General features: G+C 42.7%; 1 protein-coding gene across 5 annotated transcripts in view; it reads left to right on the forward strand.

Moving 5' to 3' along the window:
* ETV6 (ETS variant transcription factor 6) overlaps positions 1–13,787 on the forward strand; it is a 235,077-nt gene that overhangs the window by 88,255 nt on the left and 133,035 nt on the right. For 3 of the 5 annotated variants that reach the window (XM_066264350.1, XM_066264339.1, XM_066264312.1), the window contains one exon: positions 7,873–8,002. In XM_066264350.1, the coding sequence (XP_066120447.1) occupies positions 7,873–8,002 (130 nt within the window). The remainder of the gene's footprint in view (positions 1–7,872; positions 8,003–13,787) is intronic. The other 2 variants (XM_066264319.1, XM_066264328.1) reach the window with 1 other exon arrangement.

Consider the following 13,787-nt stretch of genomic DNA (forward strand, 5'->3'; position numbering starts at 1 on the left):
TGTGGAAATCTGCATAATTCACATCTTGAACCCATCTTCTTCAATGTTCAAAGCCAGAGCACTCCTTAGACCGGCGAGGCTGGGCCCCTGGAAGATCTTGACAGTCAGCTTCAGTGTGGTTTGTTGAGCACCATGCCCTTCTCTCCTCGCCGGGGTTGAGTGGGCATCTAGTAATCAAGGGAGGAAGTTCTAGAGACAAGGACTATGGTTCCCACCCATCTAGTTTTTATTGGGTAGTCCCATTTCCCCCCTGAAATCATTTCAAGCATTTTAAAAGCCAAAGACCAGTTGGGTAGTAAAAGTCTAAAGCCTGAGCACCCAGAGGGATGTTTCTCTCAGGAGAGGAGCTGGACAGGAAGAGGACAGCCGACTCAGGCTGCAGGTTTAGATGTCTTGTGGAACCTGTGGGGATGGGAAGACAGCATTGCAACTTCTGTGCTGTGATTTGACGGATCCGGTTTTCTACTTCATAATTCCCATTTGAACAGCTCAGATCCTGAGGTTCTTCCCAGATGCTAAGCTCTACTGTTTCTGGGAACATGACAAAAATGTCATGGTCTGTGACCCTGTTACTAGGGGTATTCTGAAAGGAAGACCGACAGTTGCATCTTCTCTCAAGTTCTTTAAGTTGATCTTGCTAAATTTTGGCATAAACAAAATATTCAACGTCGATTTTCAAGTGAACAAAATAGACATTCAAGAGTTTAGGTTCCCGTGTATGTCTATTTGTATCCATGATGCCAAAAAACCTAGAAATCTGTGCAGCTCAAATTTCAGTCTTGCACATTTTTTTTGGTGATGTGTTGCTTTCACTTGTTAATGAAAGCTTATTTAAAGAAAGCCAAAGCCACCACCTTAAATCATTTTGCAGCCAGAAGTGTGTACTTAAATAAATGTGTATTCAGACTTCAGTTTAGAAAATCTCAATAAATAGCCTCCCACAGGAGAGATTTCTTCAATTCAATCTACGGAAAACAACTATAATATAAGCATCAGCTTTCCTGAAAACCTTCAGGGTGGAAAAGAGCCCTTCTGTTTTCCATCTTGTCTGAGTTGCCGAATTTCAGTGCAATAATGGGACACCAAAGAGCTGCAGGATGCAGAGGGTATCTGTGGCATTTTTACTCAAGTTCCCCAGGAAATGGTTACAGTCACTGCTTTGTCTCCATGACACTTCCTCCTCAGGACTGTCCACAGGCTTCAGAAACCATCATTGGGGTAATCCTGCCATTTATAATGGAGATGAGACTATTTTTGGAAAGAGATCCTAAACCAAGGGCAGTCTCGGCTCTGCAGTAGAGGCAGCTTTGAAACTATCTTTTTTAGCAAGCACAACCAGTTTCTTTTTGTTTTTCTCAGTTCCAGAAATTCGTGATCTTTATTTCCAGAATGTTAACACTTCATTAGCAATAGGCTTTAAGTTTCTCAACCTTTCAGCCTTTTCAACGAGTTAATGGTGTAAAAGCAAATGCATAACTGCTCTAGGGGCATCCCCAGGGTTTGAATAATTTTGAATAGGAGCTCTACGTTGAGAAATTTTGAATAAGAAAGACTTGGTAGTACAGTAAGAATATTTTTGACTCTTCAGTAATATGCAGCTATGGGTTAGGGGCTGTTAGGGAGACATGCCATGTTTCAGCACAGAAAAATATGGGGAACAGTTTTTTTTTCATTTTCTGTTGCATGAAGTTTTAGAACTGTTTCTGTATATTTCTGCATCGCTGATTCCAAATCTGAAATTCGTTTTTTGGTGCATGCGTTACAGTTAATGGCATGCATTGGTTTTTAAATTGGAGTTAAAGGGAAACGACTATTGGATTGAACATAACCACAAGGCAATTAATGTTTTACAAACATCACTTTGACATAATTGTAGTTGGTTTTTTTAATTAATTTTAATGGGGTGACATTGATAAATCAGGGTACATATGTTCAGAGAAAACATCTCCAGATTATTTTGTATTTGATTATGTTACATACTCCTCACCTAGAGTCAAATTGGCTTCCCTCACCTTCTATCTGGTTTTCTTTGTGCCCCTCCCCTCTCCCCCTCCCCTCCCTCTCCCACTTCTCCCCCTTCCCTCCCCTTCCCTGGTTACCATCACATTCTTGTCCATGTCTCTGAGTCTCATTTTTATGTCCCATCTATATATGGAATCATATATTTCTTAGTTTTTTCTGATTTACTTATTTCACTCAGTATAATGTTATTGTAGTTGTTTTTAAATGTAAAAAATTATCTGATAAAAACACCCTCGCATTTTGAGATTGAATCATGGCTTCTTTGAGTAGGCATAAATGTAAGTAGTCCTGACACCTTCTGTATATATGTGGCTGTTACACACTTCAACGTCAAAGGTGCAATATTTCATCATTTGTGACACGTGCGTATATTGCCTATTTTCAAGTTCCCCTTGGTGATCAAGACAAGAATTGGGCTCCTCATATTGTGTGTCATAATTGTGAGGAAATGCTTCGTGACTGGACAAAAGGAAAACGCAAAAGAATGCCTTTTGGTATTCCCATGGTTTAGCGTGAACCTAAGGACCACAGCAGTGACTGTTGTTTCTGTCTGATCCATACAAAGGGCATCATCAAGAAAAAACAGCATATGATCGCATATCCTAATATTCCTTCAGCAATACGATCTATCTCACACTCTGAGACACTCCTGATTCCAGTTTTCAATGGTTTTATTTCTTCTAAGGATGAAAAAAGTGAACACGGTGATCAAGTGTATTTTGATAAGATGCATGAGGAAATGGTTGTAGAATCTGAAGGGTCTTCTTCTGATGCCAAGCAGTCATTAACCCCTCAGCAATTTAGAATTGAATGACTTAGTAAGAATGACATAAAAATTGTCCTCAACTTTCTGAAGTTTGAGGAGCATAACTGGATCATTTGTGTGGATCTTAAAACGGTAAATTTCCTGCTAGGACAACAGAAAGGTTTCATGAAGTATCCTTGCTTTCTATGTTTGTGGGACAGCCGAGCTCAGGAGAAACACTGGACACAGAAGGAGTGCTGAAACATGAAGCTCTGGAAGTAGGGATGCAAAATATTGTGAATGAACCTGTAGTTAATCGAGACAGCATCATTTTTCCCCCTACTTCACATCAAACTTGGCTTAATGAAGCAGTTTGTTCAGGCTTTGAATAGAGAAAGTGAATGCTTTCAACATATTATTTCTGCTTTTCCTGCCTTGTCTTTCGAGAAGATAAAAGCAGGTTTATTCGATGGACTTTAAATTCGAACCCTTATATGTGATGAAGAATTTGCCAGGAAGATGAATAAGGAGGAGAAAGCAGCATGGCAGACTTTTGTGGCAGTTACAAAGAACTTCCTTGGCAACAAAAAAGCAGAAAACTATGAACTTCTGGTTCAAAGGATGCTGTTGGCTTTCTGCAACATTGGATGTAACATGAGCATAAAGATTCACTTCCTGAACAGTCACCTTGATAAGTTTCCCGAAAATCTTGGAGCTGTTAGTGATGAGCAAACTATTGCTGGAGCATCAAACGAGATTGTCCTCAACAAGTATACAAACGCAGGAGCTACAAACGCAAATTTTTGCCTGAATAGAATTTAAAGAAGTTTTGTGCAAATTTTATGATTAAATAAGTGTTTTAATATGTTCTGTTTCGAAACTGTAGACAAATTCTGATGCAATCATATCTTTTAGTATATTAGTGTATTTACTGTATTATATAAATTATTATATTTTCACAAAGATGATGCCCAAGAAGACATTCTACTTTATTACGTTAAACTAAATGTTGAAAATTTTACAATAAGATGAAAGCCTAAAGTCTTGAATTGCAAAAAAAAACTGTAGCTTACAGAGAAACACTAATGTCAGACTTGAGATCAGCTCACTCGAATTAGGTAAGAACAGGTGTTTTTGTGGGTGCAACAAACATTTTGTTCCCCAGTGTAATAGATAAGCTTGTTTTGCGTGATAGTCACTTGGTTTGAAAAGGAGCAGCATTCAGTGGGAGTCTTCCCTTGGCCCTTCGCAGCCGGGGAAGGAATGATGAGAGGGACTAGAACTCATTCTGGTTTCAGTAGTTGTGCTTACAGTGACCCTACTCTATATTCCATTAAAAATGTTTTTTTTAAAGCTTTCTATAATGGTTGGTAAAATTTACATTTCATTCCTTGCCTACAACTATTTTTAGCCTCATTTTCTCTTTTCAGAGCTCATGCTGCCCTCCCTCCTCCGCCCCACCCTCCCTTCGGTACCTAGACTGGCCTTGGAAATGGCAGCGCTTCCCCTTTTGATCTGCTGGTTGGGTTGATAGGTTGTGTCTGCAAATTTGAGAGCATCCTGTTTTTATTTTTCTCTCAGCATCTAAACAATAATGGAACCAACCACCTCGGCATTTTTAATCACATCATTGACCTCCACTGGCAGCTTATACCCTTCCACACTTGAATGCACCCAGTATCACTGCCTGTAGCATTTTAATTTAATTAGACCACTGGTTATAATCCCCTTGGGGAAATTGTTATTCCCTTCTGTAATGTTAACGTGAAACACCTCTGGTTTTCATTCCACTGACAGTTTGTTCCAGAGGTGAATGAGCTGTAAACCAGTACTTCTGTTTGTTGAGGTTGGACCAGAAAAGCAATTGTGAGAATAAAGAGTTTCCTTTATTTGGGAAATTGAATGTTAGGCTCCTTAAGTCTCTCTGTCTAGATGTCTCTGTCTGAGATAGCATGATTTGTTTCATTTTTCTATTTACGGTAGTGTGCTGAATGTCAAGTGCATGGTTATTTAACAGCTTAAAAAGTCAGGAGCGCGTGATTCACTCTAGAGATTAACAAAAGGAAAGACAAAGGATTTCCAGGTGTGTGTTTTGTTCTGTCGGAAAGGAGCCTAGCCTTTCTGGGGTCCCCTGAGTGCTCTGCTGGTGTGAAATGACTGTTGGCAAATCACTGAAGGCCCTAGAAGTGCATTTTGCTTTTTCCTTCTTGGTCAGGGTACCCTCTCTTCTGTTGCTGAGTAGTCCCTTTATTGAACCGTTTAAAAAAGAGCTTCCCGTCCCAAGTCTGTAGTGTCACTCAAGTTGATAGTGTCACCCAAGTCTGTGGTGTCACAATATTGCAGAGTGGAAACCATCATCAGGAATTCAGGGCCCACAATCACTCAGTCTCTGGCCTTCTTTTTATAGGTTTCATCCTAAAGCAGCACAGTTGTTTCCATCTAGAATTGTTTGGATGTGTGGGGAACGGTGGCATAAAACCCCAGGGCAAGCACTGAAGTGTGGCATTCAGTGCAGCAGTAAGGACAGGGGACCTTGCAGAAGTTCAGGCATGGAGGGCTGCCTCCAGAGAAAGTACAGTGAAAGGAAGGTCCATCACAGTGATGATGAGCACGTCAGGACAGACACATGTTAAAGGTGGTCCCTAGCTCAACTCTTATATAAATAGGCCAGAGGTGGATTTTGCAAAAAATAACGTAAAATCCTCTTGGAAGACTGGTTTTTCCCATCTCGTCCTTAGTAGAGTTGGTGAGGAATGAAGGGGCTGGGATGAGGGGGCCTGCCACTCGCACGGACTAGTTGCTAGCTCTTGCTTTAAAGAGAAAATGATCCTATTACAAAATGCCATCTTTTCTCGCACTCATGCCAGGCCATTTGAAAACCCGATGGCTGTACCATGTTTTCTTCATCAACAGTTTCACTTCTGCAGAAAACCCTAACAAAACAGAAAGCTATTTCTGGGAATGAAGTTAACGGTTTATAAGATATCTAGATATATATTGGGACCTGAAGGTTATTTGAGGGTTAAAGTGTATGGAGAAGTTATTACACTAGAGAAACAGTCTATGTTGAAAATGCGTTAAAAGCCTATTTCACCTCGAAAACCCTCTAAACAGATTTTGTATGTTTCCCATATGTGTGTTCATGTCTTTGTCTCTTTCACCTACAAAACCCTAAACCAGCGGTTCTCAACTTGTGGGTCATGACCCCGGCGGGGGTCGAACGATGGCTTTGGGCGACCCCTGTGTTTTGGTCGTTCGACCCCCGCCGGGGTCGTGCCCCACAGGTTGAGAACTGCTGCTAAACCAAATATAAAAAATATAACTCATACTTACGTTAGAGTTGCTCAAAATGTGTGTGATGTTTGATAAAGTTCAAGAAAAGTGCCTGACCTGTGGTGGCGCAGTGGATAAAGCATCAACATGGAAATGCTGAGGTCGCCGGTTCGAAACCCTGGGCTTGCCTGGTCAAGGCACATATGGGAGTTGATGCTTCCAGCTCCTCCCCCCCTTCTCTCTCTCTGTCTCTCCTCTCTCTCTCTGTCTCGCCCTGTCCTCTCTAAAATGAATAAATAAATAAATAAAATTTAAAAAAAAAGAAAAGTAAAGTTGAAGGTTTCTCCTCTGGGTGACCTTTCATGGGACATATTGCTTGATAATGAAATGAAATTTATGATGTATGTGATCGCCCTTAATTAACAAATTCACCAGGAAACTTTAGGATGTATGTTTAAACAAATATCCCAAATGCCCTATTTGCTGGTCAAGGATGCCGTGGGGGAGGTATAGCGATTCCATTTGGAAATTACAAAAATATGTATATACTCATTTAAAATTGAAACTTCCTACCACAGCCACCAAACTTTCCAGGGTATGAGCAGAAGAAAAGTTTTACTTTGATTATATGACCGGGGGACTCCCCTGCTTCCTTTGCACATCTGATGAAATACAAAATGTTAAGAGATCTGTCTTTCCAAAATATAAACACCTCCTTCGCTATATTTTAATGTGATTTTCTTTCGTCCTGATTTCTGTTTTCATAATGGCATCTGACTGATCTTTTCCCCCAACCTATTTTTAGACCCTGTGTGTCCCACTTTACTCTGCCCAGTTAAACCACAGAAACTAACGGAAGTTATGTTTAGTATGTATGGACTGCACATCAAACTAGTGGGTATACAGATCTAAGATGCAAATTGCACTGCTCTTCTGACTGAACACGAGAGTTGGTTGCTTGCCATTATTTGCCATGTTTTAACTTTAAACAAATAATAATAATTCTCACCCCATCCAGTTGTCTTAATTGATCTAACAAACACTGCCTGTTTGAATTTAAACTGTGGATCTGTCCAAGCCCCCCCCCTAGCTTGCACCCTTTTCTTGTCAGTTGAGTATTTTCAGTTAAATAGTACTTTTCTTAAATGCAGGTGGTTCTTTGAATCTCTGCAGTAGTTCAGAAGAAAAGGAAATAAAGAAGGAATGGACAAGGAGATACCCATTAATGTAACAGGTTAATTCCTTGCTATGAAGAAAAAAAAATGAAACATTGGACATTTTGGTGGTTATTGTATGAGATTGGTAGATTCTAGAAAAATCTTGTTTATAGATTTATTAGCTAAATCTAGAATTTATAACCCATCACTTTGAGCTCACCTCTCACTGTATCTGAGTATGGGATCATACTTGGATTAAAAGCTGGGGTTATCACCAGAGAAGAGGAAACCTGGCTTTAATGTATTGGTGACATTCATTATGTGATGTGGTCAAGTCATTTTTGAGAGTAGTCTTTGAAGCCATTCTCTTGGACATACTTTTTTATTTCCTTTGTCTTGTCTCCCCTCACTTTCGCTAAAACCACAAATGAACACCGATTATTCTGAGTCCAAAGATAAATCCCTATTTTAAACCTTTCCAGAGTTTTGTTAGATATCCCAAAAACTGGAGCTCTGAAATGCATCCAAATAGTGTCTAGAGAAGGGACAGGTGGGATTGCTTGGCCAGTGCTCAGATGCCCCTTCTCCCTTCTCCCCACCCCTCTCCCAGATTTCACATCTCAGTTCCAAGCATTCACTGTCTCCCCCCTCCCTTCCTGCTCTTGTTTTTAACAGCAGGAGCGAATTTCATATACACCTCCCGAGAGCCCGGTGCCAAGTTACGCTTCCTCGACTCCACTTCATGTTCCAGTGCCCCGAGCGCTCAGGATGGAGGAAGACTCGATCCGCCTGCCCGCGCACCTGCGTGAGTGTCCGCGCGCGCTGGGGACAGGGACACACACACCAGAGGGAACGCCCGGTCAGGATGATTGACGGCGCAGGCCGGAGGGGCGGGGCTTCATGCTGGAGGAGGTGCAAGCTCGGAGAGTGTTTCACATGACTTCATCTCCTCCCGGAATGGCTATGGAAACCTTGAGATTCTTGTCCCTGTTTCTCTTGAGTATTCGTTTGGGCTCTGTGATGTTACCCAAAAATCTGGGAATGGGCAATGTACATGCAGAGTCAACTAAATCTTCCAAGAGGCAAAGTGAATATTTGGGGACAGTTTGTCTATCTTACTAAAATTCACACTAGTTCCCCTTTAATATTTTTGTAGGCCTTAAATTTTGCTCAGCTTCTGAGTCAGACTCACTCCCTGTTTTGCCTTTCAAGCTGTATGCTCCTCCTGTCCTTCCAGGGCCTCCCTCCTGCCTTTTCCAGGCCGCTGCTTTTCTTTAATAAATTTTGTGTGCCTGGACGTGGCCTCTCTCTCTCCCCCTCCTCTCCTTTCTTCTACTCCCCTCCTCTGCCTTCTCTGTGCCTGCACTACCTCCCTCGCCTCCGTCAGTGTGTGGTATTTCCACTTCTGTCTCCCAAACCGTCTGGACCCCTTGCCACCTCCCCTGTCTGAGAATCCAGCTGCGACTTGGCCGGGCAGCAGAGCCAACACTCTTTTGCTGCTGGGACGAGGCTCCCAAGCAGCCCACACCTGTCATTTCATTTTTTTGTCTTGACTGTGCCACCACCCAGCCCAGATGATACGATGTGCTGGCGGCAGCTCAGGAGAATGAGTCACCTGATTCCCACCCTGATCACGGTGTCCAAGAAAATGCCAGGTTCTCTGGCTTGAGTAGTATCCTGAGGGCACAAGTCCAGGTTATGGAGGACACAGGGGTGACCTTGGCCCTTCTTTCGTTAGTTCCTAATGACTTAAATATAGCACGGTGGTGCTCGCCACTCTCTTTCTGGCATGGTCACGCCCCCAGGTTATTCTTCTCCTGTCCCGTCCCTCCTCGGGGGCCAGAAGGTTGCTTGCTGGAAGTGAAGAACAGTAGGGGACAGAGGACACAGGCTTCTCTTTTTTCTTCCTGAGATAATTTGGGGAATCAGATGACTGATGCTGGGAGGTGCTGGGGGAACATTGCACTCCTTCTTCCCCACAGCAAGGATGGTTGCTGGGCTTTTGGCAAGGAGTTGGGAACCATGTGCATTCTTCCCCCTTCCTCTAGCTTGCTGTGGCCATCACTATCTACAAACTCGCTACATATTAGGATCAGCGCATTCCAGCTTCACTTAACCAAGGAGGTAAAAAGGGCACAGCTCCATTCTACCATCTTCTCCACAGTGAACTTTTAAAGACGAAGTTGGGACTGTAAAGGTGCCAAGGTCGTGGCTGCAGGCACCATTGTCCTTAGTAAACTGGAATGTTCTGGCACCATTGCAGCAGACAGAATTGCAAAAGAAACCACAGCCAGGTAATAGCGTCTTTTTCTCCAGACGCCGTCCGATTACTAGTATATTCACTGCAGAATGGAACACACTCATGGCATGCAGGCAAAACATTCCTATTACCTACTCTCATTCATTTCTTCATTCAACAAGTAGTTATTGATTATCTGCACTGTTCCAGGGACTCTTCTGGATGCTGGGGAGACAGAAATGAACAAAGCAGACCAAACTCCTTCCTTATACAGAGAGAAAAGAATTCTGAACACTTGTCCCAAATGGATGCTGTTTTTTCCACAGCTTTTATTCCTATACTTTGACACATTTCTCCAGGGAGGCCCTGATTCCTGGTGTGCTTCCGGATGCCTTTGTATGTGTCAGCTCTTTGACCATAGAACCGCCTCTCCCTAGGAAGTTATCGTGGTAAAACAAACTTAAGTACATACCGCGCTGGCAGTCAGGAGATCTTCATTCTTAACTAGTTCTGCTGTTAAACCAGCTGTTCGACCGTGAGTCAGACATTATTGATAGTACTCAGTTTTCCTACCATACAACGTTGTGACTAGCCGGGAGAATGTTAAACAGCCCTCTTCCAAGTATTACAAGTCTCACCTGAGGAATTATTCTCCCTTCTCAGAACTGTTTCTCTAATACAAACACTTTAATTTTTTTCAGGAGTAGCCAGTTTTCTCACTGAGCCGCAGCCGTGCTGCTCACCACTCTAGCCAGGCCTTACTGTGTGCCTAGAGAATCCTCGCACAGGATCATAATAGCTGATATTTGTTGTGGGATTACCATGCACCAAGCACTGCAGGAAGTCCTTTACGTCAATTATCTCGTTTAATTCTCCCAACAATACTTGTAAGGTCAATCTTTTATATACATGTCACACATGAGGAATTTAGGGCTTAGAGAATTTAAGCAACTTGCCGAGGTCACTCGGTTAATAGATAAATTCAGGATTCAAACTCAATTCTGTCCGACTCCAAAGTTTACATTCCTATCTATTATGCCATGATGGGTGTTCAGTAAATGTGTTTTGGGTGGATGGGTGAATTCAGGCTGACACTTAGCCATTATTCGCTGATGTGGCCATAGTATTGGTTTATGGCCAGAGTCTGTTCTTAGAATCAGAAGATTAGATTCTAACAGTCAGCAGACTTGTTAGAATCTAAAAATCTGTTCTGATTCAGTATTCTAACTGATTGACCATAGTTTGCTCCATTAGATGGGTAGGTGAGTAAATGGATGGATCCCCCACATAGATAATTATGAGATACAGGACTATATCATATTGCTACCAACCTTAGAATGTGTTCAGTTGTTTGTTTATGAATTCAGGTCAGAGTGATGATTTTGCCTGAATGCCTACTCTCTGGCAGCCTGACTTTAGGAACCTCCTTGGTAATCTGCATGAGCCCTGTTGTGACACCATTAGTTCTGACATCTGGGATGAATGCTTTGAAAGTGGAGGTTCCCAGGCTCTTGTTATTTGTCTGCAGCTGGGGCTTTCCATATGAGGTTGAGATGCCCTCCTCCTCCCTCTCCCATTCCAGAACTCAGCTGCCCATTATTGCGCTGTTTAAGAAACCTCTCATGTAGTCCCTAAGATGGCTGAAGCTGTTCCGTATACTTAAAGATGTATCCCAGCTGAGTTTCCAAACCTAAAAGAAAATAAATATTCTAACAAGGGAGTTGGGTTATTGCTGTTTTAATCTGGGATTCCAGACAATTCCCAGTAGAATGCTCATGGAAAGTACGGGGAAGAATCTGGAAGCCAAAACAGCAGCGGGACATTTATGGTATTGCTAGGTTGAAAGCATTTTTAGCTGCTTGTTTTAAAGAGGTACTTACCAGATTGGTGTGCCTCCGAGTGGCTTCTTTTTACAATTTATCCTCATTGGTCTCTGGATAAAACCTGTATCTTTCTTTTTCTCCTTTCATTCTTAAATCAAAATATATTCTTTCCTAAGTCAGAAGGAGGACAGGGATCATAGTATCTAAGATGATCTTACTGAGGGTTTCTCACCATTTTGTCCTGCAGACACAGGGTTATACCCAGACTGAAGACACAGTGTGACAGATTAGCAAGCTATGGAGAAGTAGAAACTAATGCCTTTTCTTTTTATTTGCCTGTGATAAAAACAAGTGATAAATGGAGCAGAGTGGAAAGTGGTGATTGTAGGGGACTTGAAAGGAACAGCCAGGGGCAGTCTGGGCCTAGAAAAGGAGAGCCAGTAGGCGAGGGCCCTCCCTGTGCCAGCCTGGTCTGGCGTCCTCACCTCCCAGATGTGTAGATCGGGGCCCTTCAGCAGTCCTACAGCAGGTTCCTGGAACGTCCCTCTTTCATCAGGAGAGTGAACACAAGTATGTTTACTGAAAAGATAGAACATCTTTCTTCTTCCATAAAGGGTGCCGATTTTTTTTTTCCTGAAGCTGGAAACGGGGAGGCAGTCAGACAGACCCCCGCATGCACCCAACTGGGATCCACCTGGCACACCCACCAGGGGGCGATGCTCTGCTCATCCGGGGTGTCGCTCTGTTGTGACCAGAGCCATTCTAGCGCCTGAGGCAGAGGCCACAGAGCCATCCTCAGCGCCCGGGCCATCTTTGCTCCAGTGGAGCCTTGGCTGTGGGAGGGGAAGAGAGAGACAGAGAGGAAGGAGAGGGGGAGGGGTGGAGAAGCAGATGGGCGCTTCTCCTATGTGCCCTGGCCGGAAATTGAACTCGGGGCTCCTGCACACCAGGCCGACGCTCTACCACTGAGCCAACCGGCCAGAGCCTCGATTTTTTTTTAAAGCTTGAGCATAGATGAGCTGAAGTACAGGAATTAAAACAAGTAAATAAAAACAAAAGTTCCATCCTTTAAAGGGGACATAAGCCTTTCAACATACCTTGAAAACACTTAAAAGGACTGAAGACCACCTCCCACCCTCCCCAGCGGTCCTTGACAAGATCACTCTTGATTCTCTAAGCTGTGAGGGGCTGTGGTTTAGAGCAAGAAAAATCTTTCCTAATTCTCACTCGGGCCCTCATGATATGAGGGACAGTTTCTCTCATTGTTCTGCCCAGAGACTACCATCTTCTAAATTTGTGGAGGAGTGAGTGCTGACGGCACAGCCCAAGGGGCCTCGTGGGTGGTACCAGCCCTATGCAGTCACCTCCAAAGGTGATTCCGGCTGCCCAGATGATGACAGTAAGTGTATTTCAGATTGACAGGGCAGAATTTAAATCAGTAAATATACTTTCTTTATTCTAAATTCCTCCATCATTTTACATTTAGTTGCTGCTATCATTGCATCTAATCACATAATCGCCATTTGCCCATAGACTTTGCATTCTGCAATCTAGTTTGGCTTTTCAAAGTCCCTGTGAATTGGTATTTAAAAATCATAACCTAGGACTCATTCATCATATTTAATAGGGTTACGGTTTATGATGTAGCAGGTTAATAAATAGCCATAATAGCTGCTTGGAGTTATCTAGAGTCAGAACACTAGGAGTAGTCCCTTGGCTCTACTGCCTTTCCTTGTGAATCTTTCAAAATTCTTACATTACTACTCCTACTTGTGTGTGTTTAATAATTTAATTTAATGCCTTCCTCTGGAAACGTTACCTCGCCGCCGCTCACCCACTTGGCGATTTTGCGTTCTCAGCAGAGTAACTGAGTTTAAGACAGTCATGTGACAAGCAAAGCTCTATTAGAACCAGGGTGGTAAAAAGAGATGCAGTGTCTTTCGTTTCTAATTAGCTGAAGCAATCACCAATTTTATATACTTGCAAGTTATTTTTGTTCCCAAGGAAGGGACAAAAATGGGAATTCAGTATAATCATAGTTAATATTTTATATTGTTATAAGTAACAAAATGCATTCATATATGCGGTCTCATTTAATTATGCAATAGTCTTTGAGGTAGATGTTATTCATTCTATTTTTTTTTTTTTTTTGATGAGATGACTTTGCTTGGATAGGTCCACTGAATTGTCCAGATTCACACAGCACATGAGGAATCTAATGAGATTTCTATCTCTGAAGTCCCTGTTTTGACTTTCTTAAGAGGAAACATAGAGGCAGAGTCCCGTGGACTTCAAGCACTGCTGAGCGTGGGAGTAGGAGCAGCCGCGGGTGCAAGGCTGGGAGCAGATCAGACTCCAGCGATGTACTCGACCATTCATTTATGCTGAACCTCCAGCAGGCTGGCTTTCATCAGGAACGCGAGCCCGTTACTATGGTTAATTCACTTTGATTTTGCTCACCCATTTATACTGCTCCTCCCTCTTAACCCTCTTAACTTTTTTGTGAGCTCAGGTTGAAATTCAGTTGA

Source organism: Saccopteryx bilineata, chromosome 1 (assembly GCF_036850765.1).
Source record: "Saccopteryx bilineata isolate mSacBil1 chromosome 1, mSacBil1_pri_phased_curated, whole genome shotgun sequence".
Taxonomy (NCBI): domain Eukaryota; kingdom Metazoa; phylum Chordata; class Mammalia; order Chiroptera; family Emballonuridae; genus Saccopteryx; species Saccopteryx bilineata.